Genomic DNA, 24193 nt, shown 5'->3' with positions numbered 1-24193 from the left:
TTTCTTGTAACACAACTGATGTTATTGTCAAGTGACAATCGCCACCACCCGCTCCTGGCAAGAAACAACGTTTGGCGAAAGAGAAAACTTACAAATAGCCCCTTTAAATGACATTAGCCCCAAATGGTTGTAATATTAAAACATGTTGATATGACTCATATACTAGCAAACTATTACCATATCCAGGAGACAAGCGGCAACCTTAGCATTAATTTAAAGTAGTGTTTTTGCCACCTGACCTAGTCTGCTAGATGCTAGTTGCTAAATACTCCACTATGTTCACCATCTTATCACTGATTTTGTTCGTCAGCTGTTTTTAATTGGGAAGATACTAACAAGCAGGTTTATCAGAGCGTGTTTGCTGCACTTAGAAACAGGATTGATAGATTGAGGGATGAGTAAAGACCATAGAGTTGCAGCTGTAAACCAAAAACAAAGAGCTGAAAGATGCTAAAACGCACCCTGGAGCTAATGGGAGCAGCATAGTCAGGTATGTATCTACAAGTGACCTCTTCGATATAACACAAATTTTTATGATATAATAGTTCATATCAAAATATTGGTTAGTGTAGCTTTATTTATTTTATTTTGACATGGATGAAAGGTTTTGTTCTTTTCAAATTAAGTTGCATGAATTTTGGACAAAAACAGTAACAGTAAACAGTTGCAATGCTGGAGATGAACCTAATGAGTTTGTTCCTGTAACATGGATTACTACATTGACCTTTTGACAGAACAGTGATACTTTGGCATCAGACTTGGGCTGGTGTAATTTCTTTTTTGATGTTGGGCAAGATTTCAACTTTCAAACAGAGGAAAACTACCCATGGACTGACATTTACATTTAACCTTTTTTTTTTGTCTGAGAGCATCAGTCCAAAGGCCTAAGTACAACATTTGATACTGTATAATTATTGCACATTTATTAAATGACAAGTCAGCTTGTTCAACTTGTCACACTTGAAGACTGATAATGACAATACCAAGCTTGTTTGATAACAATGAAGAAAGAAAGGGAGCGCGATTAAACACATGTTGGCCTCTTGTGGTCTAGCAGCCACTTGGCCTTTAATGATTTTAATGGCCTTAATGGTTTATTATTCTTTTTCAGACTTCAGTCTAGGACTAACTAAACACTGTATGATTATTTTCAGGTTTATGTTCCATTATATATTATAGATTTATTTATAAGACATCATTCTGAGGATCTTAAACTGAGTTAATAAATACACGTGTTAAAAGAGTTTAAGATAGCACTGCGCTGTGCAATGAAACATGGTATTACAACATCAAATTGAGTTTATTGGTAAACATTAAAAGCACCAAATGTCCTCACACAGACCTATTGATGTAGTAATTATTTGACAGTCAGGATGTTTCACTTCTGCATGGAGCTTTATTCGTATTAGTATTTGGGCCTGGCAGAAAATTCTCACGACACAACACTGCATGAGTGTGTTGATGCCCATGCATGTACAGTGTGTTTGGTCTGTGTGTGCTCACATGTTTGTTTCTCTACGCACACGTAATAAGTTTGTCATAGACACTTGGTGCAGTGTGTCTCTTTCAATATTTCCTAACCATGTCCTGGAAAATACATGCTAGACCTGTTTAGCCACCTATTTCCAGTAATGCCCCTCCTCTGCTGCTCTGTCTCCTCCCCCCTTCTCTCAGCCCCCCCCCCCCTCTCCCCTTCCTTTGAAACTTGCAAACCCTCTCTCACTGCAAGTGGTTGCTGACAACAGTGGCATCCGTTCACACTCCACCTGAATGAGCATTCTATTATATCACTAAATTAGACTGGGGTTAATGCGGAGCAGACTCGTCATCAATGTATTCAAGCAACACTGCACTCACAGGGGTATCACAGCTTGCAATACTGATCATAGAAAGTTAGATTTTAATGGTATTCATCCACTTCCACTTTGCATTTATTTACACACCATTACTGGAGATCTTATCTCATGTCATCACACATATACTGTTATGAGTTTGGTATCCATTGTATGTATATTGACATTAAATTGAAACAAATTAAAAACAAATCAGACATCTGGAATTTTATATTACAACATACAACCATAAATATGAATATAAATATACTTTATTTGTCTTGTTGTTTGCAAATTTCTTGCTTCTCTCCCATTGATGTTATTACTATTATAGTTATTAGTTTAAACTGAATGAATGAACTGAATGTTCAAACTTTATCATACGTCACTCTGCATGCAGTTATTCACCTTTAGCCCCCAAAAGCTCCATTCATTTTGTAAAATATTTACATTATTATTATAATTTAAGTATTTGTCTATGTCTGTCAGTTCATGCAATGATGTACAAACAATGTCATAAGCACATGCAAGTCATCTTTACTGCCTATATGATCACTGAGCCAACACCTCAGTGGAGAACAGTTATTACTTCCATTCTCTGAGTGCAATTTCCCTGATCCTACAATTTGCAAACTTCCTGCGGCACATTTTAATTATAGGTAGTGTACCTCATGTATAGCTAGAAAGGCTCCTCATGCAAGACCTAACTCATGTTTCTGAGTAGGGAAAATCCCACCAAGTTCTTACTGTGAATGTTTGACCAGAACAGTGTATACATGCATGCATACACAGTGTTCAGTATATATAGCAATATTGTTTTTAGATATATTATTCTATAGGTGAGTATTGTAAGTCATATGAGTCACCGTACTTCCTGCTTATGTATGCCATTGTGGAAAGAAATTAGTGGAATAACTGCTCCTGTAATTAATTCAACACTGATAAACAGTGAACAAAGCCACAAGACTGCCACTACAGATATAGTCAACACTTTGTTAAACAGGGAGTCAATTTCTTGGCATCAATGGGCAAAAGTTCCATAATCACCTTAAAGCATATTGTAATTTAAGAGACAGTGGTATTGGCTTTTCTACAAATGCAGATGTGTGTGCACGTCCCTTGGACATGAGTCGATATCTGTGAAGCGTTTCAAAGATGGAGAGAACTTGTTGTACTTCTCCTGGACAGGTAACAGGCTGCTTACTTCATTTTCCATTAATATATAAACGTGTTGTAGCGGTTGGTTGGTTGTGTAGGTAGATTTACCATGAAAACAGGAAATGAACTTACTATGTTGAATGTTACTAAGAATTTAGCTTTCTGCTTATCGTAGCCAGGCTGCAGCTGTGTTACTTGTGTTGTGTACGTGTGTGAAACGTGTGCATATGGTGGCTGTATTTTCAAATTCTGGCATTTTTTTGTTTTTGTTTATTCTAGATTTCTGCTTTAATTTTTTGAATGAATGAATTTTTTTTTTTTACATATAATACTATTATGCCATAGAAATGTATATTATTTTTTTGGGGAAGAAAATTGCACAAACAAAAATCAAAACAGAGAGGTAAAAACCAAACAGCGAGCCTTAGCTAAAGCTAATTTATATATGTCCTACAACTGAAAAATCTGTTTTGTTGCGCCAAGGTCTTAGCATTTGAGTTTGTAACACTATATACACAAGACAGTAGCTAAATGAAATCATATGGGAGAATAAAGTAAAACAGATCATGCAAAAAGGTAACTCGCACAGCATAATAGATTGTCCAATAGAGTACAGTATTTGATTTCATCCTCATATAATCATCCTCGAAAGGTATTAAGTATTCACATCTTATTTATCTGTTAGACACTTCTATCGTCTAAGTTGCCTTGCACTCTCCTTTTTACACTTACAACTGAGAGAACAGGACTTGGTAATGTTATATACTGCCTGTGAGTCCACTACGGTGTTGTCTAGTTTGACGTTGCAGAAACTCATTGCGTTTCCTTTTTTGACAAGCAGCCACACAACAATTTCAACACCTCACTCTAATAGAGCTCTGTATGTTCCACCAATATTTTCTCTTGATAGTTCCACTTTTGTACAGGCCTCCATCTTCCCCTCCGCCATCCATATTTTGTGCAATACCCGCGTACGCTGCACAAAACACGCACACACACTAACACACACACACACACACACACACACACACACACACACACACACACACACACACACACACACACACACACACACACACACACACACAGAGCAAGGGGGAACCAGTGCTTGTGAAAAGTACACACATCACTTTCAGGCCAATCCAGCGTGCTGCCCAGCAAAAATACACCAGATAACCAGTTACAAACACTGGAATTTCAGAGGCAATGAAGGAATGCTGTGTCAGAGTGAAGTCATAGTTCTGGTTGGACCACTTTACTAAATCTGAACTCAGGAACAGAAAGAGATTTGACCGATTTAGGTTATCAGGGGAAGCTTAGGGATTCTTTGAGTGTCAAACAGTCTTTCATGACTGTCATCTCTTGTTGTTGTATAAACACGGGAACAGACAGGGTAAGTTTGTGGCTGCCCCAGCAAATTTTCTTTTCAAACTTTGTGAAATTTGTTGGTAATAATAGACATGCTCCTAGAGAGGATATTGCAATGGTCCCAAGTTGGACTGCAGGTGTGTTTCTTTTGCTGCATCTTAATTTTAATGATTTTTCGCGGATCAATTTATTTTTCTTAGAAATCACAAACATTGAAAAATTCTGTCTGTGGAGCTTATACTGCTAAATTCTTAAATTTCCATGCATTATCTTGTCTTAATTAAAATCAATAACACACGATATGTCCAACACACTTTAGACACCACTTCAATTTTTGTGTGGATTAAACAAACACAATATAATGTGTTAATTATTGAGCTTTAGAGGTGCTGGTAGGTAGATCTTTTTACCTTTGGACAGTGAGGCTCGCTGTCTCCACCTTTCTTCATACGAAGCTACGCTAACCTGTTTCCTGGCTGAATGTGAGCAGTTCACCTAAAAGGTTTGTTCCCTGCTCAGATTTCATTTGAATAGTTTCTACAGTCATAATGTTGCAAAGATTTGAGAAAAGTCTTAAAAAAATAAACACAGTTTTGTGTCTTCATCTGCTTTTCTATCTTGTGAATCATGTTTTGACCTCTTGGATTTTTTTAACCCCCTGAGGGCACTTGAACCACTGCTTTAGACAGCAGTGTTCTTCCAACTTGTTACAACAGTTTGGGGAAGGCTATTTTCCTATATGTTGCCAGGTCAATAAAGGAATGTTTTTGTCAAGTTTGGTTTAGAATAAACTGACTGGCCTGCACAGACGCCTGACCTTTGGGATGAACTAGAACACCGAATGCCTTAATCACCCAAAATAACTGTTAGACCTCATAAATGCTCTTGTGTCTGAATGAAAATAAAGACCTGCAGCCAGGTGCCAACATCTGGTGGAAAACTTCCAAGAAGAGTAGAGGCTGCAGATTATTTACATATAGTGACATATGGGGGTTTGGGTGTCCACATACGTTTGACCATTCAATGTATTTCTAAAGGTCATTTTTACACGTTTATTTTTTTGCATATATGTAATGATCCTTTATATTCTTTGGCTTTCCTATATCATCACAGTGCAAAAGGTCACAGATGCACAAACCCCAAATACCAGGGCCATCATCAGCTCAAGCATCTTCCCACACACAGCGACATAACAGGCCAACACTTTGGATTCCCACCTTTCACCCAGGATTCTGACTCCATTATGTCACAAATGGCAGCCTCACACACACACATACACACCTACATTGCAGCTTCACGCAAGCATACTGTTGTCATACCCTAAGAGAATCTAATGTGACAGCTCTGCAGACACCCCCCCACACACACACACAAACACACACACATACACACACACACAACACTTGACATCACAGGACTCCCTCCTAAAACCACACAAGACACCTCTGCATTCACTGTTTGTGCGCAAGAGGAGCTCTCCTCACCCTCACGGCAGCACAGTCACAAGTCGCCCCCTCAAAAGCTTACTATAGGGTTAGCTGACAAACACTGGGCTTGACGCTGAGAGCTAGTGAAAGCCCAGAGGGGAATCCATCCCAAGTCATTGTAAGTCAAATCTCAGAGCTGCTATATCAGCAATAAAAGGAGACTGATGTAGGAAACTGTGCTCAATGTGACAAGATAATATCAGTATATTTTTTTAGATTTAGGCGTACATGCATTCTGCTTAGCAAGAACAATGGTTTATGTGAAATGACTGAACTATTTCAGATAAGTGTGAATTAAAAGTAATGTCTTTCTTAGAATGGATTTTCAGAAGTAGAAGTATCTCTTGGCGGATCTTAGCACCTACAGTAAAGTGTTAATAGAGGAAATCATGTGAATCATGTGAAAGCTATCTTCTCATGAAGCAGAATCAATCTGAGGACAGTACACTTTGTGTATCATGTGTACTTTTTTTTTTAAAGTTTATTTATTTATTATTTATTTGATAAGGACAATGCAATTTAACATAGTTTCACAACAGGGTGAAACTAATGTGTTTCACAAAGAGTTTATAGCTATTGCTAATTCTCGACTCCTGTCCCTAGTTGGGTTTTTACATGTGTAATGAAACAATCAATAGCAAAAACAACACAAAACAAACAACACAATGGATAATACTCTACAATGAGCTAAAACATACATGAGAATAGTCTAAAAAGAGGCAAGAACAACACAACAAGCTACAAGTAAGCTAGTCAAACAAAGACAAATAACAATACATACTTATCTGTTCATTCAGTTTACATTTCATGTAAGAACTTCCCATTGCAGGTTGGGCAGTTATATAATACGAACCTCAGGAAAGAGTTAATGTTTCTTTATATGGAAAAATCACAATTTGAATTTAAAATCACTGCTGTCAATGTGACTTGACATTAGTTGGTGAGATACAAATTAAAATCTGCTATCTTTGTTTAACTACATTGTATTACTGAGGAGGGAAACTCCCTTTTTATATTTATTATTGTTGCCTGAAAACGTGCAGGATTTTCTTTTCTCATAAGTTACATTGCCCTCTGCTGGACAGAGGTGAAAAATGCAGGTCATACTAATCGAGTGGAGAAAAAGTGGGGAAAGTAAGCAGTGACAAATTATAAAAACATGAACAATAATTTACCCCTGGCCACTGACATATATTTAGGTTTACAAATACCAAGTTTCATGAGGTAACGCCAACTTCTGTCAGTTATACCGGTTTGACCACAACACTTCCGCCAGTCACGGATGGTGCCTTCAGGAGCTGTCAGGGAAATTCCTTGGATCACTGGAAATTCCATTATATCTTTCTGGAGATTAAAATCTTGGAATCCGTGCCAGCATCTAATAGACTAAATGACATGTACCAAATAAATTCAATATCGTTTGACGCCATTTATAGTCCCTTTAGGTGTGATACCCATGAGCTTCAATATTACAAAGTAGAAATTACGAGGAGCACAGGAAGGCAACAGGAGAAACAGTTAGGGGGACAGGTTCCGCAGTATTTCTATACTTTGTGGATATATACATACATTTATCGTGATGGATTCACAGCCTCCGCCAAAGCCATGGGAAAGACGCATTCCAGGGGCAATGGCTGCACCTGTAAATTACAGGTAAACGCTCTTTCGCCACGTTAGCTAGCTCGCTAACGTAAAATCACTTTTTTGTTTACTAGCTACAATTGGGTCGCTGTTGTTGATACCTAGCTAATATAAAAGTTGTGGGATGAGAAACCCAAAACTAAAGAAAACGGCAATATGGCAGAGCTTCGGAGCTATCATTTAACAGTTGACTAGATAGGTAAATTGCTAATATACCAATCGTATTCCCGTTTGTGAGTTAGCTACCTAAATAATTTAATCGAGCAACGAAACTGCTGTGCTAATAGCTAACCTATGAGCTAGGCCCAACAAGGCCCTGTCATGTGCCCTTTACTGGTGCATGTAACTGAGTTTCTCGCCAGACTTCATAAATGATTCCTCCGATACTTCTTTTACGGTCCTTATTTATGAATGGAAACACCACATAGTGCATTAAACGAAACCTAGTAAAAGTACCTTCAAGGAGGTTGTGTTTTGTGATGAATTACGCAAATTCGATCCGATTCTTACTGAACCCGGTGAAGGGATTGGTCAGGGGTCAGGGGTCAGGGAAGAACCCAGTAAATATTGGTGCAGATCCAGATTACTTACTATCCATTTTTTCCTCTGAAGTCTGGTTTATGTAGTTTGACATTGGCCCGTCTGGGTGCCCTTCTTGTTAATTATTATTAATTATCATGAGGCACCAAGTTACCTTACTGTCTGTAACTGGAAGCAGTTTCATACCAGTAACGTTTTGAGGGTTTGAGGAATCTTATTTTCAATTTGTAAGGTTGTTCTGTAAACCCAAAGGGTTGTTTTGAATATTATTTAACATAATAAGTATCTCATACTATTATAAATGTAATGTAATTATGTTAATCCTTTATCCTGTCTTGGCCTTTTCATCAAATAGAACTGCAGATTTTGTACCAGCTGTAGGACCCCCCACTTCTGCCGGCCCTCCTGTCCTGACCAGGATGGTGCCCCCAGTGCCCCCTCGTCCCGTCCAGCAGTCCTACCGTCCATCCTACAGCTCCTTCACTTCTTCTTACAGTCCCTATGGGAGCTCTATCTATGGTGGCTACAGCCCTTACAGCTATGGTGGGGGCTATGGCATGGGAGGGTACAGCCGCCTTTCCCACACGGAAGACGTTGCCCCCAGTAGGTTTGTGCAGCAGGCAGAGGAGAGCAGCCGCGGTGCCTTCCAGTCCATTGAGAGCATCGTCCAGGCCTTTGCCTCAGTCAGCATGATGCTGGACGCCACCTTCTCAGCTGTGTATAACAGTTTTCGTGCCGTGCTGGACGTAGCCAACCACCTAACGCGGCTGCGTGCACACCTCACCCGAGTCTTGTCAGCCTTTGCCCTGGTACGCACCTTGCGATACCTCTACCGACGGTTACAGAGGCTGCTGGGGCGGAGGTCAGATGCTGAGGCTGAGGACTTATGGGCAGACAGTGCTACTGATGCCCTAGCTACTAGTGCATCTGGAGGATATGGACCGGGGATGGAGGATCAGACTGTCAAATCCTGGCCAATCTTTCTGTTTTTTGCTGTAGTCTTGGGTGGACCCTACCTTATCTGGAAACTTCTAAGCTCCAGCCCTCGCTCTGAAGAAAATGGTGAGACATACAGCACATTCGAGATTATTTACTTGTAGATGAGATGTGTTTCCACATTTTTATAGAAATAACTATTTAAGCTCAAGAGTGGTCCCCTCTTCACAAACTCAGTAGCAGCCTTTTTGGGACTTTCTTTGTACTTTAGATCAGCAGCTCTCACCATGACACATCATAGCCCAAGACTTTACAGGTGTTTTTCCAGCCAATCTCAGTGAATGCTAGATTTACAAGTTACCACCACTGTCTTGTGGCTCAGTGGAGACAGTTGAGAAGCACTTCTCTAGATAGTATGTCATACAACCTTCACTGATCTTTGGGAAAGAAGTTGGAAAACATTAAAGATTTCCATCAGTTGTACCCAAGGCAACAAATACTGGCAGATGTTTTTTTATATTCGATGCCAGAGAAAGTGATTGTCATATTGGTATATGTAGCCAATCTTTTACTACCAGCGATAACATGTAAAAAAGTTTTGTGTTTCTATTTTAGCCACTGACTGGGCCAGCGGGGAGGATGACCATGTAGTGGCTAGAGCAGAGTACAACTTCTCAGCAGCATCTGAGGAGGAGATTTCTTTGCGGGCGGGAGACATGCTCAATCTCGCCCCTAAAGGTGAGAACTCTTTAATGACTGCTGGCCATTATTTCCTACCTTTACGTTTCCCATTTCTGGGTGCACCAGGCCTTTATTTTCAATGTTGCAAATCCATGAACACATATATGGCAATATTGGATTTTAGTATGATTTTTGCATCATGTCTCTCATCTGGTTTTTTTTATCCATTAAAAGTTTGATTTTCCTAAACATTATCATGGAAGATATTGTGTGTATATGTATGTATGTGTGTATATATATATATAAATCATGAAAAAACTTTTTGGGGATATTGGGATATTGTCTGGGATATTGTGGTAGATTATTTGCTACTCTGTTTTACAATAGGTAACATTCAATACGGTAAATGGTGACATTTCCTATATTTAAAAAAACTTATATAATCACACAATATTATAGACAACTTCAATATTTTTAATGTGGTCCCTAGAAAGAGTATTTGGTGCCATGGTAACACATAAGCCTCATAAATATTACAAGTGTGTTTTCCTGTACATGTAGTATTGTAGAGGCAAGCATTAAACTGTCAGTAATGGAGGAGGAAGGCAATGCTGCCATGCAACAACAGACCTGTGATTAAGCGAAAAGAAAGTTGAGAGTCCCTCTGATTAACTTGGTGACCAAACGTTCCTTGAAGTTGATGAGCTCAGACTTTTTATTCTTTCCTGTGTGTAGAGCAACAGCCCAGGGTGCGCGGCTGGCTGCTGGCCAGTGTGGACGGTCAGACCACAGGGCTTGTCCCAGCCAACTATGTCAAGGTCCTTGGTAAGAGGAGAGGCCGTAGGCACCCAGAGATGGAGAATCTTTCTCAGGTCCAGCAGGGGAACACGCAGGCCTCCCAGACAGCCAAGGCTGCACACCCACAACCAAATCCTGCCCAAGTCTTTACCCCCGGCCTCGGCTCAGCCTCCACCTCAGCATCCTCAGAGGAGCTGCTAGAGTCAGTGTACACAGAAACACCAGCGTCCTTCAGTCTGGGAACATCCAACTCCAGCATGCCCTCCAGCACAGTGTTGAACATCCCTGAGAAGACTGACCTGTGATGTTGGTGTGCATGTACATATCTCTGCATGCAGGTCTGCGTGTGCTCATAACATTGGTTGGCTGAGTCAGTACGTGCTTGTAATGTTTAACTTGACTAATAATCAGCTCATAATAGATATTTGGGGAAAAACCATGGACTTATGGAAGAATTGCTCAAGTAGTGAGTCATCTATAATGATTCAAATCATTTAACACAATCTGGACCTTCTGATAAGGTTACTGGTTATAAATGGTTGCACTGTTCTGGTTAGAGCCCGTGTGTTTCATATTAAGAGGTTATCTTTACATTTCTTTAGTATTGATATATCACCTGTATGACTGTGTAAGAACAACACCAATGTGTTCTTGTTTGGTGCTGTAATAATGTAACCTTGTGTTCGGTCTCGGCCCTCACTTGTAGGCTGCTTAGTTCTCTGTATTGTCCTCTTTGTGAAACGAATGGGAGTGGATTCATTCAGGTTGAGGAGGGGCTAATTTTGCACATTTTCAACCGTTAGCAGGAAATAATTTTGTAAATATTTAATATAATTATTTTGAAAATAAATATTTTTCAAAATCATTTTGTCCAATATGTATCATTATCACACACACACACACACAAACACACACACATTTAATTGATATTGATGATGATGATAATAATAAGAAGAATGATAATATCAATTTATCTTTTATATTACTGAATTTAGTTTTGTCAAAAGTCTGGATGATTTATGGCAGAAACACTGGATTTACGATCCTTGTCTCTTGGCAACAGAACGCATAACCTGCTGCACTGCGTCAACGAGGACGAGTCACTGCTGTAGCTAGCGACGGAACCATCCAAACTGTTTATTCGTCTAAATTATCTTATGACTTGACCGCTACGTTTGTATTGTGTCAGTGTAGCCTGTCGCTAACAGGTTTCCCGTGCTACTGGGTTTAAAAATATACAAACACCTAAGTATAAGTACGTACTTACTAGCTAGCTGATATGCTAGCTGATTGAAGCTAAGGCTGCCTTGAAGGACTATCGGAATTACTGGTGTTATGGATAGAATTGAGCTTTAAGGTTCATTCTTGACCTGGTAAATAGTTGTTTGACAAAAGACTCCTAAGTCTGGATCCACTCTTTCTCAAATATCTTACAGTATTGATTGCATAAGTACTTTACTCATGAAACTTGTGCAAGATTTGTCCACTTAGATAAAAGGGAGCAAATTGTTAATGGGGTGTATATCTTACAATTCATCTTGACGTCACTACATAGCAAGTAACAAGAATAATTTGGAGACAAAAAACAGCACACAACAACTGAGCAATATCATGCGACTGATCGCATCATTGGCGGTCGTGACGCTTTTTGTTGGTGATTAGGACTTTACGAGGAGTACCTGAAGGCAGCAGATCCTGTCCAGCAAAGTTAGCTAGCAGTACCGGAGGATGCAGTTAGCCGGTAGGAGAAGACCGCAGCATCAGCATCATCCGTACACAATGACATAAAACAGACACCGGCTTAGTGTACTATTTGAGACGACGGGGAGGAAAATCTCTCACACCAGATAAGTATGTCAACAATATTTTCTCCTTTTTGTTGTTTTAATTGTGAGTAGCGAACCGGTTGAGTTAGTTTGATCTAAAAGCATCAGAGCAGGAGGAGGACAGACGGACTCGGCCTGCGCTAGCATCACTACCCTGTTGACCCTACAGATGAATTCATGTCATTTACCTGTAGCAGCAATTGTATTTAAATCCTCATTGACTGTATACAGTCATTTGGAAAAAAATGCACAAATACTCTACCTCATCTTTGGCTGCTAACAGTATCTCAAAGTGAAGCTACGCATAGCCCTTGGTGGTTTATTTAATGATTGAAAATCACAATAACTTTTGATTTATAGTGAATGACGTATTACACAACCATTAGTCAATTAGATGAATTTGAGACTACTTCATGTAACGTTTATGTAAATTGTGTGAATTTACCATTTGAAGGTTAAAGTTAGTACAGAAATACGTCTAAACTTTATGGAAGATGGCTGAAGTTGCTACTCGTGAACCAGTATTAACACACTACCTCACAAATGATAGTTTAATAATATGTGTATCACTTATTGCTCACATATCACATTTCACTAGAGGTAGGGGAATCATGAATAATTTGGATAAGAGCTTCAACTAACTATTATTTTTATTATCGATTAAATGGTGATTATGTTTTAAATTTTACAGTTTCTTTCTCAAAATAGAAAAAAGGTCCATCAAAATTTCCTTAACCCCTTTGTTTTGCCCAACCAACAGTCCAAAAACCAAAAACATTCAATTTACTGCAGCATTCATGCTTGAAAAATGACTTAAATGATTATCAAGATAGTTACCAACTAATTTTCCATCGATCAGCAAATAATTTCAGCTCTAATTTGGATATGATGATGAAACAGAGGGATTCAGTGTTGACTCACTGCCACTTGTTATTTATTTCTCTGTTTTTTTAGAGATGAGCCGCTTCTGCTCAGACAACAACAACTTTCCCTATGACAACAACGTCCTAGTTTTGGACATGGTGCTGGGCTCTCTGTGGGGAGTACCCCAGCCCATAAACTGGGACAATGTAGCCAAGCTGGTTCCAGGCTTCACTCCCAAGGAGGTAACTGGGATGTTGGGTAACTATGAATGTTTCCATCCATCCACCCTTCCATCCATCCAGCCCCTTCTACCAGTCATTACATGATTTAGCACCATAAAGCCTGACTTGTTGATAAGAAATGATATCATGGCTGATGTGACCTTGCAGTGTGCCCGTCGATTCGAGGAGCTGAAGAACAGTGGGGGTTTTCCTCATGTGGACAACCAGTGTAATACCCTGACCGAAGGAAACACCTGCCCTTCAGACGGCCTGTCCACGCTGATGGACACTGGGGAGATGGTGGAGACAGGTAGTAGCCAGAGCACCAGCAAAGTTACAGGTTAGTCAGTGCCACCCGAGCAGATAAAAAACCTCTTCTTGACATTGTTATTTTATTTGCTGCTATTGAAGTTTAATTGAATTAATACTTTTTTTGTTGTTAAAACCAGGCTGAGATCACTTTTACTAGAAGGTTCTCAGGCCAATAGAAAACACAGACTACTGGGACATTCTGATATTTTAGAGCAGTACAATACTTATGAAATGTATGGCAGTGCCCAGAGATGTGAAGCTACAGTATTTTTTTTATAACTGGGTTCAGAGTGTATCTACATTTTTGTCTGCTGTGTAACAAGGCTCCAAATCGACGCTCTCAGGCAGAGTTGGTGCTGTGGAGAAGAAAGAGAAAAGAGTCCCAGTAGAGGAGGATGACAAACCTCAGAAGCCACGAGAGTAAGTTGTAGTAACTCATGCTCAGTCTTTACAAAGTGCTGTTTCCTATAGCAGTAAAGCCAGCTAACATAGATAAAAGATACATACAGATCTGCTCTATGTTAACATGATACTCAACCCTTGTAGACTGGAAAGGCAACTGTAAAAAGTTTTGTAGTTTTCTTTAGTGGAAACTTTTACTGACCGGTATATTTTTGCAAATAATGGATATAAACTTTTTCCTACAGTCCCAACATGGTCATCCATGTGTGTGATGAGACCAAGAACCTGAAGCAGGACTTCACATGTCCCCGAGATCTTCTGGTTAAAGAGATGCGTTACTTCGCTGAGTACTTGTCTGTGGACCCCCAGAGATGGGAGGAGGTGGACATCTCTGTGCACTGTGACGTGCAGATCTTTGACTGGCTCATGAACTACGTCAGGAGGAACTCTGCAGGCGAGGGAAACAAGGACAAACCCCGGCTTGGTAAAATCCCTGTAAAACAATAACAGATACAACATTATTCCACATGGGAATGCCTGAGCTGTCACTTCTGGCACCTGTTAGACGGTGCTTGATTTATTGGTCACTAAACGTGGTGTGTGTTTGGTGGGTCACCGGCTGTGTGTTCTGTGTTGTTTGTTGGTTGTGGGGTTTGCTTGGTTGGTTGGTCATGTGGTGTTTGTCGGTTACAGAGCCCAGCAATGTGATCTCAATCCTGATCTCCTCCGAGTTCTTGAAGATGGATACGTTAGTAAGTGTTGTGACGTGTGATGCTAGATGTGGTGACGTGCTTCGGGCCCCTTGTTTTTCAGATGTAACTCAGGGAACTTACGTTGCTGTTTAGAAGGTTGAAATTGAATGGTGGAAATGTTCTTGCAAGCTTTCTCCTATATTTACATTTATGATATAAATAGTTTTCTGTTTTACAACTGATCATTTTTTATTCAGGGAAAACAAGAGGCCCATAGATAGAGCTTTGTTAAATTGATGTTGCATGGATGTTAATAGTGAAGATGTTATTTAGTTAGGTAACTGCTGTACTTCTTTAGGCTCTGTAACATTATAGCAGTGGTGTTTTATCAGTATTTGTGACAGTAGGATTATAGAAATTTAAGTTAAAGTCCTTGCAAAAGGCTCTTATAAAAGCAGTACATCTTTGTTCATGTTCAGGTGGAGGAATGTATCCAGTACTGCCACAAACACATGAGTGCCATCGTGGCCACGCCCTGCAACATGAACTGCATCAACAGCAACCTAGCAACACGCATCGCTGAGCTCTTCAACCACAACGAGGCCGACGACATCAGGGACAAAAAAGACAAGTTCAAGAGGTGAGATCAGAGTGTAAACAATCAACACAACGTTCAGTCAGTGTGTGGGGTGTGTGTGGCTGAGCAGTGAGGAGAAACTACACATTAACAGGGCTTCCCCAGAGCACATCATAATATCACAACTATCCTTCCTGAGTTGATTGTATTTTTTGAAAAAACGCAGAAATACCATCAACATTTAATTTAATTTAAAAAAGTCACAGTGGACTCATTTCAGTGTGCAGTGGTTATTTTGATAAACATTTACATATATATATAAATATAATATATATACATATATAAATATATGAATATTTATTCCTGTAACCTTAATTAAAGAAGTACCATTGATTCACTCTTGAAACTGAATAAACTATTTTAAAGCTATTGTGAAGTTTTTTAAGCAGTTTTTGTGTGTAGTAATAAAACAGAAAGATTTGTTTCTGGTATAAACAGTGAAGTGTGAACACAATGGATGAAGTACTGTATAAGTGGTGTGTTGGGAGTGTTTGGACACTGGTCTGGGTTGATGTTAGATTCCAGGGATGAATTATTATTTCAGTTTGGCGCTGGCTTGAGTGTCATGTTGCAGACGGTGAATCTTAGTGTCAGCAGGTTACTGATATAACAGCGGTGGGGGGCAGTCAGGCCTCAGATGACAAGTCATCTTTACATATTCAAGGATTGAATTCTTCTTCAAACAATATTTGATTTTTTCCCTTACTTTATTTCCTTTCACCTTTAAAGCAAATTGTTCCAGAAGAAAATTGAGCGTCTCTTTGACCCCGTCTATCAGAGCAGAGATTCACCGGGGAACGCCTTGACTCTTTACAGGTGAGTGGGAACAGTCGCTTCTTTGTTTCCTTCAAACAGGTTATTAGTTTCTCACATGAGAGAGTTCATGAAGAGTATCTGCATTTTTCTGTTTGGCAGATGTGGTCTGTGCCTTAAGCTGCTGACCAAAGACACAGAGAGGAAGATTTCTTGTGTTCCAGGGAAAATCAACATTGACGCTCATGGAGAGATCATCTATACACACACCAGGTATTACAGCAGCTGTTGACTGTGATTCTGTTTTAAAGTAATGAACAAAAGCCAGATTCATATAATCACAGTTCCTGTATTTATTTTACTCTCAGTTATAAACAGAGAGAAATATTGTTATTATTATAACAACTTTCACTTCTTCATATCCTGCCTCTTCCTGCTTATGCTTGTGTGTGTGTGTGTGTGTGTGTGCGTGCGTGCGTGCGTGCGTGCGTGCGTGCGTGCGTGCATGCAGGCAGAAGAGCTGGGATGTGCATGAGTACATCACTGGTCTGTATGATGACCTCAAGTCCTGGGTCCTGGTCTACTGGAGAATCTGGGGTACCATCAACTACCTCACCTGCTCCCGATGCCAGCAGGTTAGTGTGTGTGTGTGTGTGTGTGTGTGTGTATGTGTGTGTTTATGTGTGTGTGTGAGACTATATGTGTGTATTGCAGAAGTGATCAAATGAGGAAAAATTTAATATGTGTGATTTTCATATTGTGAGAAACATCACATTGTCCAATAATGTGTGTGAGGGAATGATTCTATCAGGTATTTCATGTGTATGTATGTGTGTGTGTGTGTGTGTGTGTGCAGGTGTTTGTGTGTGCAGAGCTGACCTGCTGCAAGTACCACCCGGACAGTGTGCTGTACCCCGGCCTGGGTGCAGAGAAAGGCTTACATGGAGCAGGAATCTACCCCTGCTGCAACCAGAGGGTTCTCCGCTTTGATCCCACTGGTATGCCCAAGGTATGGATACGCATATACACACACACACACACACGCGCGCGCTTGTTGCTGTGTGGTAGTGCAACAACAAGCATTTACTGGGTAACTAATGAATATTTAGCTAGTATATAAATAAAACAATGCATGTTTTCACATTCTCTTTACAATGGTGTTTTTTACAGTAACTAAGTAATGGCTGCTCTGTCAAGGTTTAATTGAACCATTATTTGTACTTTTGTGCGTCTGTGCTCTCCACCCACTGCATGCTGGAATGGCCACTGACCTCTATTATCCTCCATGGCTATAGAGAATGGATAAATGCAGCTCACAGTTCATGACACAGAGGTTAATGAGCTAAACTGCAGCACAAAGACACCGTGTGACAAATGATGATACAGGATTAATTCACTTCATCACCACGTCCCTCCACTGACCCAGATATTTATTGTACAGCAGATATTTGTGGTTGCAAACTGCTAAGGAAAGCTTCAGGCATCACTGATTTTTATTTGAACATTAACAATACACACTATTCACCTCTGCAGTGTTAATACAACACAGTTAATCCAATCTGTGATCAGTTACATATGAAAACTTCAGTTTGCAGCACATTGCAAACATCTACACCAATGATAAGAAGATGACGTTCAGTCCCTCCTGGGTGTTAAAGTTTTTCTAGTGCTGCTTCAATCTGCTGCTGCCTTTCTGTCTGGGATTCTAGCTAGAGGAGGAAATCTTGATGCAGCTAAGTGTGTGTGTGTGTGTGTGTGTGTGTTCAGGGCTGTAAGATGCGAGACCACATAGTGAGCGTACCTGATGAAGAGAACTGTGATGAGGTGACCTCGGCCCAGACCAGAATCCTTAATGACCTGCTGCTGCACAGAGACGCAGTGTGTTTGTCCAACACACCTCCTGCAGATGGGTGAGCACAAGTCTATGATCACTTGAAGATGATTCTTTTTCTGGCAGTGTGCGCATGTTTGTGTGAGAAGTACAAGGAAATGCTGTTTATTGATGGTGTGTGTGTGTGTGTGTGTGTGTGTGTGTGTGTGTGTGTGTTGTGTCAGGGCTGAGGAGAGTCCATCCAGTACAGAAAAGGTTCAGGACTGTGATGTTCTCCTGGAGCCAACACTCCTCGGACCTCTGAGAGGAGACGGCAGCACTGTAAGTGTTCTCTCTTTCTCTCTCTCTCTCTCTCTCTCTCTCTCTCCCTCCCTCTCTTGTACCTGTGTGTTTCTCTGACTCTGTCCTTTTTCTGGTTCTGACCTCAGCTACTTTCTCTTTTTAACCAGTTTTCCCTCTTGAAAAACTGGAGTCTGCAACTGGTAGGACTTCTCCCTCATTCCCTTCATTTTACAGAATCAGCTTCTGTTCTGGTGTTAATCATGTTCTTATTCACAATTACAAACATGGTTGATGATGAGATCTTTTGTTAGCTGTGAAGTCATAAAGCAGCTGAGTGTTCATGTGTGTGACCTCTCAGAGGCAGCAGTCTCTCCTGTCAGAGGATGAGGAGTACACCACGGGGTCAGAGGTCACTGAAGATGAGGTGGGGGATGAAGAGGAGCTGTCCAAGAAACAAGGTGGAGTAGATGACACAGATCACACCTGCGTCATGTTGTTAAATCTTCATTCTGGAGCTGGAACCACATCTGTGACGTAGTGTTAAACGCCTCCCATTTTTTTCCGTGCAGCTTTGATCAGAGCCAAACTTTAGATTATTAGATATTTTTTTAACAAATCTTATTTTAAAGGAAAAGTTCATTTTGCGTACTGATTCACTTTCTCTCCATGAGTGAGATGAGTGAGTGGGCCAGAGCTGGAGCCAGGACTTTGTTAGCTTAGCTTAGCCTGGAAGCAGAAGAAGACAGCCGAGCTTTGTCCTCTGACACATCTAAAGATGACAGAGTAAGATGAAGTAACGTGTTTTATCTTGTATATAAACAGAAAAGTAAAGTAGATCATTTGTGGTTTTATGGGGGAATTTTGTGCTGGAACTATTTTTTGATGAACAACAGTGAATTGATCCCGTCAGCACTTTAGTGCAGGTGTGAAGAAGACTCCAGGGTTAGGCTCTCCTTCTTCATACTACTTCACACACTGACATGAGATTAATATTCATTTTCTCTTGACTAATTTGCTTAATTAATATATCAATTAAAATATAGTTATACTTTTACTTGAACTCTTCTTATTAATTGATTTTGATCAGCAGTTAAACTCAAGTATTTATTTCATATTAGAACTAAAGAGAAACTAATGCTTTGGTATTTTCACTTAATAAATGACTAAAATGATTTATAATCAAATTTATAACTAAAACAACTTACATTAAAGTTTCTGTTCAGCTAATTGAGTAATAAACTCGTCATTTCAGAGCTGCAGAGTTTCAGTTGTGAACGGATTGAATAGACAAAAGATTTTTTTTGCCATAGCAACAAAAATCAGATGTTTGACCTTCACTTCTTTTAATCAGTGGTTAGATGGAGATGAATATTCATGATTCACTCATGATTAAAATGCTGTTGGGAGGTTTAATTACAGGCTGATAACTGTACTTGTCATCACTATTATATCCACAGTGTGGTACCGTGATGACAGTTTAATTGCAGTTTATTTGGTTCATTGTGTGTCTGCATCAGTGGGCTGTGATTGAAAGTCATGACAGTTATGACGGACGTGATGCTGAGAATATTGTGACAACAGAATATTCACTCTGTAACTGTTGCTCATCTGTTACTTTCTTATCATCAACAATCAGACTATGATTATACTGATGTAGTTTCTGCACTGATTTTCATGTTATCTGAGGACTGGGAGATGAAATCACTCGAATGAAATGATAGAAGTAAACATGCTGCATCACTCTGACTGACTTTTACCATCTAACATGTGATGCCTTCAGGTTATGTATTGGTGTGACTAATCACCTCTGTCCTCATAATAAATGTCACGTTTGTTTGCATGTAATGTGTCAATGAGTTTTGCTTCCTGTGACCCTTGTAGTGCAGTAGCGTCAACACTGAGTCGCCGTCAAAGTTTAAATGATGAAAGTGAAGTGAGGACACGTGATGAGATGCTGCTGTTTTTAGCACCTTGCCTCCGTCCCACTCTCACTTTACATTTTCATCATGTCTATTTTTATCATTTCATTGTTCCAGCTCTACATTTTTAAAACTGGAAAATAAAACAGTTGCTGTCTTTGGCCAGGAGGTGGCATCAGAGGCTGAAGGAAAACTCAACAGGTTTTTTTGTTTTCTCTTTCTCCAGCTGCTAAAAAAGCCAAGAAGGCCCACAGACCTCTGAAAAAACAAATTTCCTCTCCAAACTTCCAACGCAAAGACCGACCGGAGAAAGTGAGTCACTGATTTTATTCATATTCAATTCAAATTCAACCTAAATATCTGAAACATCTGTTCACTGCTTTGGTCTTAAGGAACAGTATGGTGTAAGGTGGTTCTGTAACAGGGTGTGTCACTTATAGAAATGTCTTAGTTATTGATATAGAAGTTAATTTTCACAATAAAGTGACATTTATATCTTATATGAAGTTAGGTAGACACACTCGAAGTTGTTTATAATTTGTTAATCCAAGCAAAATAATTTAGCTTCAGAGAATTTGACTCTAGGTTTATGCATGACTTCTCCAAAACATCTGCTTAAACAGACACAGTTCAACATCATGTCCCTGAACGCATCTTGTACACTTGTTATTTATGGTTCCTGAACTTCCATTAGCTGCTGCAGATTCAACCAGAAACACTTTTTGATTTGAGATGCTCTGTTTTAATAACACATACAGTATTTTACACTTTATAACCTGCACTGTCTCTTCCCCTCAGTCACAGACCAGGGACAACACACCTTTCACGTGAGTTCATCTGCAAACACGATCATATAAAATATCCTCACACACACACACTTCCTCGTTTCTGTATGTGTTGCAGTTATCATGTAGTGTGTGTATGCTGTTTGACCGAACTATGGTTTACTCTGGTGCCTGTGGCGTGTGTGTGTGTTGTAGAGTGAGCGTCCAGAAGAGTAAGTGGGACAGCTCTCGTTCCATGCGCTACAACCAGGACGCTCAGAGAGAGGAAGGTAAAGAAGGACTCTACAGGAAGTGAATGTTATTAATACTTTTATATTTTTAGGCATATCAGGTAATGTACCATCAAATCAAATCAGGCAGAGTCTTAGTCTTTCTGCTCTCACTGTTATTATGTTTTCAATACGTTTACAGCAAGTTCAGCTTGTTGTGTTGTCTTTTTGCTGAATCCTTGTCTTTATGAACCAGACCAGCGTCGCATGGTGGAGATCATCGGCTACTTGACTAAGATGAGATTTGGAGACCAGGAACAGAGCAAGTCTAAAGACACTAAAGAGGTGTGTGTGTGTGTGTGTGTGTGTGTGTGTGTGTGTGTGTGTGTGTGTGTGTGTGTGTGTGTGTGTGTGTGTGTGTTTGTGTGTCACTTGATAGATGTTAAATGATGTGTAGTATCACAATGCTGGAAATGCAAAAGTTTGACCAGGATCTTTTCACATCATGTGGTGACGGTCGATGTTGAGCTGTCAGCCCGTTGTCCTAGTTTTTACAGCTGCTTGATGTTGGATTGTTTTTGGTCCCGACTGTGTGTGTGTGTGTGTGTGTGTGTGTGTGTGTGTGGTGTGTGTGTGTGTGTGTGTGTGTGTGTGTGTGTGTGTGTGTGTGTGTGTGTTTGTGTGTCACTTGATAGATGTTAAATGATGTGTAGTATCACAATGCTGGAAATGCAAAAGTTTGACCAGGATCTTTTCACATCATGTGGTGACGGTCGATGTTGAGCTGTCAGCCCGTTGTCCTAGTTTTTACAGCTGCTTGATGTTGGATTGTTTTTGGTCCCGACTGTGTGTGTGTGTGTGTGTGTGTGTGTGTGTGTGTGTGTGTGTGTGTGTGTGTTGTGTTGTGTTGCAGCCTGCAGGGGGAATTTACTCCAGACTGGAGTCTCAGTTTAAGAGTGCCTCTCAAGCCAGACAGAGTTCAGAGAAGACACCCAGGTAAAGTCCTGTACACACACACACACACACACACACACACACACACACACACATTCATATTTGCTCATCTTCAGTTTCATAATGAACCGTCTTATTCTCACTCTGGCCCTGCAGACCTAAAATACGCTACGCTCAGATCCGGACAACATAAAAGACCTGATGGGAAAAAGCTGCTGAAGAGACAAACTGATGAAGAGTCAATAGAACACAGAGGATGAGCGACATCCTCCTACGAGGGCTCAGCACAGCAAAATAACTTCCTACTGACAGCCCCTCTAGCACGGCCACCTCCTATAACCTAGCTGTGGACCCTGTCCTCAACCTCACTCCCTGTCATCCCCCTTCCCCTCCCCCCTCTGCTTAACTCAGGTGACTATGTATGGATCACCATTAACTGCATCCTCTGTCACTCAGCTCGCTGTTTATTTGTGCAGCTGTGACCAGTCCTTGGAAAGCAGGGAGAACTCTGGATCCGGCTCAGCACTTAGGAAATGCACTTTGACTGATCTCAGTGTTTCTTCAGGACCCAGACATGTGGGGGTTTCTGCAAAGGACAACATGAGAAATTCTAGTTGAGGCAGCTGAAGTCCTCTCCGTCTGTTGTCTGACTTTAAGATCTGAATTGTTTAGATCCAGTAAACACTTGTGTGAGTAAAAGTCCAGATCCTCCATCTGCTAAAGGCCAGATGGGAAGATGAAATGTTTACTGCATCAACACAACTCAGCTTGTTTCAGTTAAACTGATCGTCACAGTACATCAGTACATTAAAGTCTGTACTAATTCTCATTGTCCTCTGTGGTGAAGCCCAGCCATCTGGATCAGACAAACACCCCCCCCCCCAACCCCAAGTTCTGGTAGAGATATAGTTCTAGTCATTTCTATCTGTACTGGAGTGTGTGTGTACTGTACAACACTGGGACCAATAAAACATGAACGACACTGAACTCAGGCCAAACCTTCATTTGATACGTTCTTTCTGCTTGTTGTCCACCGGGTGGCAGTACATCACCTCAGAGGAGACACCTTGCCCCTCTCAAGTCAACTTTGCCCCAGTTTGACCACAACCTGTCACCTCTGCTCCAGCTGACAGCCAGGTGGTGTCACTTTCTTCCGGGTAAAAGAAGTTGTGATTTTCCTTCATGCTAACTGTGTCTTTTTAGTTTTTAGCCTCTTAGTTGTTTTTTTTAAGTCCTGGTGCCTCTCAATCAGAGGGGGTGGAGGGTCACCCCCCCCCCCCCCGATTGAGAGGCACCGATCGGCGGGTGTGCTAACCTGGCTCTTCCTGTCAAACTTACTCACAGGGGTATTAATAACCTGCCTGCCCACAGTGCAGACACAGAGCAGGGCATAAGGGGGCACAGAGCGTAGAGCGAGCAGGCGTTTCTTCTTCTTTTTTTTTTTTTTGGTGGGTAGGCGGGCGCTACCCCAGCTGTTCCCTCTTCTCCTCGACAGCAAATGCCGAGAATGGCTGAGGATCTCTGGATCTGGGTCAGGAAGGTAGGGAGGGGGTCCAGTTACAGCCGGACTGAATTATAGTCCTAGAAAGATGGCAAGATATAAAGCATCAAAGCATATGAAACTAGTAATACACCGGAGGGAAGAGATGCTGAATCCACAGAAGAGAACAGGTCAAAAGTAGTTTCATTGCTAATGACCACAGAAACCTTCCTTTGCAGGGGAGCTGGGACATAAGGACCAGGCCTCTAGAGCCAGAGCTAACTGAAAACCCACACCTGACATTCATGACTTCAAACAAAATCAACCATAGTAAAGAAAAATGAACAGTTTAACGTAGAATTTAAAGTCTGATCATGACGATCTGCCGCTGTTTAAGTGCACCAGTTTCCTCTGTGGTTGCATCACAGCTGACAGGTTGTTGGGATTGCGTCAGATCAGTGTTTCAACTTTCAGTGGCGAAGCATCATCATAACCTTTAATGTAATACCAGTAAGTTAACAGGGATTAGTGGCAGGGTCAATTTACACAGCACCAACCTTGGCCAAAGATGTCTGAGCAGCAATG

General features: G+C 40.6%; 2 protein-coding genes across 4 annotated transcripts; both read left to right on the top strand.

The window, feature by feature from the left end:
* Positions 1 to 7325: 7325 nt before the first annotated feature.
* pex13 (peroxisomal biogenesis factor 13) lies at positions 7326 to 11306 on the top strand. Its single transcript, XM_056394525.1, has 4 exons — positions 7326 to 7498; positions 8382 to 9088; positions 9578 to 9700; positions 10379 to 11306. The coding sequence occupies exons 1-4, from the start codon at positions 7425 to 7427 to the stop codon at positions 10744 to 10746; spliced, it is 1272 nt and encodes a 423-aa protein (XP_056250500.1). The 5' UTR covers positions 7326 to 7424; the 3' UTR covers positions 10747 to 11306.
* A 217-nt stretch (positions 11307 to 11523) lies between these two features.
* Positions 11524 to 23132, top strand: sanbr (SANT and BTB domain regulator of CSR). Of its 3 annotated transcripts, XM_056394872.1 has the most exons (21): positions 11524 to 12292; positions 13222 to 13373; positions 13521 to 13692; positions 13988 to 14084; positions 14312 to 14550; positions 14760 to 14818; positions 15238 to 15398; positions 16125 to 16211; positions 16311 to 16421; positions 16660 to 16783; positions 17005 to 17157; positions 17916 to 18058; positions 18204 to 18300; positions 18429 to 18461; positions 18620 to 18719; positions 20407 to 20492; positions 20979 to 21007; positions 21161 to 21234; positions 21431 to 21519; positions 22088 to 22170; positions 22285 to 23132. In XM_056394872.1, exons 2-21 carry the CDS (start codon positions 13224 to 13226, stop codon positions 22319 to 22321), a joined length of 2124 nt encoding a protein of 707 aa, XP_056250847.1. In that variant the 5' UTR covers positions 11524 to 12292; positions 13222 to 13223; the 3' UTR covers positions 22322 to 23132. The 3 variants fall into 3 exon arrangements, with proteins under 3 accessions (XP_056250847.1, XP_056250848.1, XP_056250849.1); XM_056394873.1 differs by lacking the exon at positions 18429 to 18461; XM_056394874.1 differs by lacking the exon at positions 11524 to 12292 and having other exon boundaries at positions 13251 to 13389.
* Positions 23133 to 24193: the final 1061 nt, after the last annotated feature.

The sequence above is a fragment of the Seriola aureovittata genome, chromosome 14, assembly GCF_021018895.1.
Source record: "Seriola aureovittata isolate HTS-2021-v1 ecotype China chromosome 14, ASM2101889v1, whole genome shotgun sequence".
Classification (NCBI taxonomy): Eukaryota; Metazoa; Chordata; class Actinopteri; order Carangiformes; family Carangidae; genus Seriola; species Seriola aureovittata.
The sequence above is the reverse complement of the archived record's forward strand: the minus strand, read 5'-3'. Positions and strand labels throughout refer to the sequence as shown.

Bases quoted from the DNA above. Each gene is read 5' to 3' on its own strand.
- pex13 (XM_056394525.1), top strand. From the start codon at position 7,425: ATGGATTCACAGCCTCCGCCAAAGCCATGGGAAAGACGCATTCCAGGG. The intron at 7,499-8,381 runs GTAAACGCTCTT...TTCATCAAATAG, and splicing joins GCTGCACCTGTAAATTACAG to AACTGCAGATTTTGTACCAG. The intron at 9,701-10,378 runs GTGAGAACTCTT...TCCTGTGTGTAG, and splicing joins GCTCAATCTCGCCCCTAAAG to AGCAACAGCCCAGGGTGCGC.
- sanbr (XM_056394872.1), top strand. From the start codon at position 13,224: ATGAGCCGCTTCTGCTCAGACAACAACAACTTTCCCTATGACAACAAC. The intron at 20,493-20,978 runs GTGAGTCACTGA...TCTTCCCCTCAG, and splicing joins GCAAAGACCGACCGGAGAAA to TCACAGACCAGGGACAACAC. The intron at 21,235-21,430 runs GTAAAGAAGGAC...TTTATGAACCAG, and splicing joins GGACGCTCAGAGAGAGGAAG to ACCAGCGTCGCATGGTGGAG.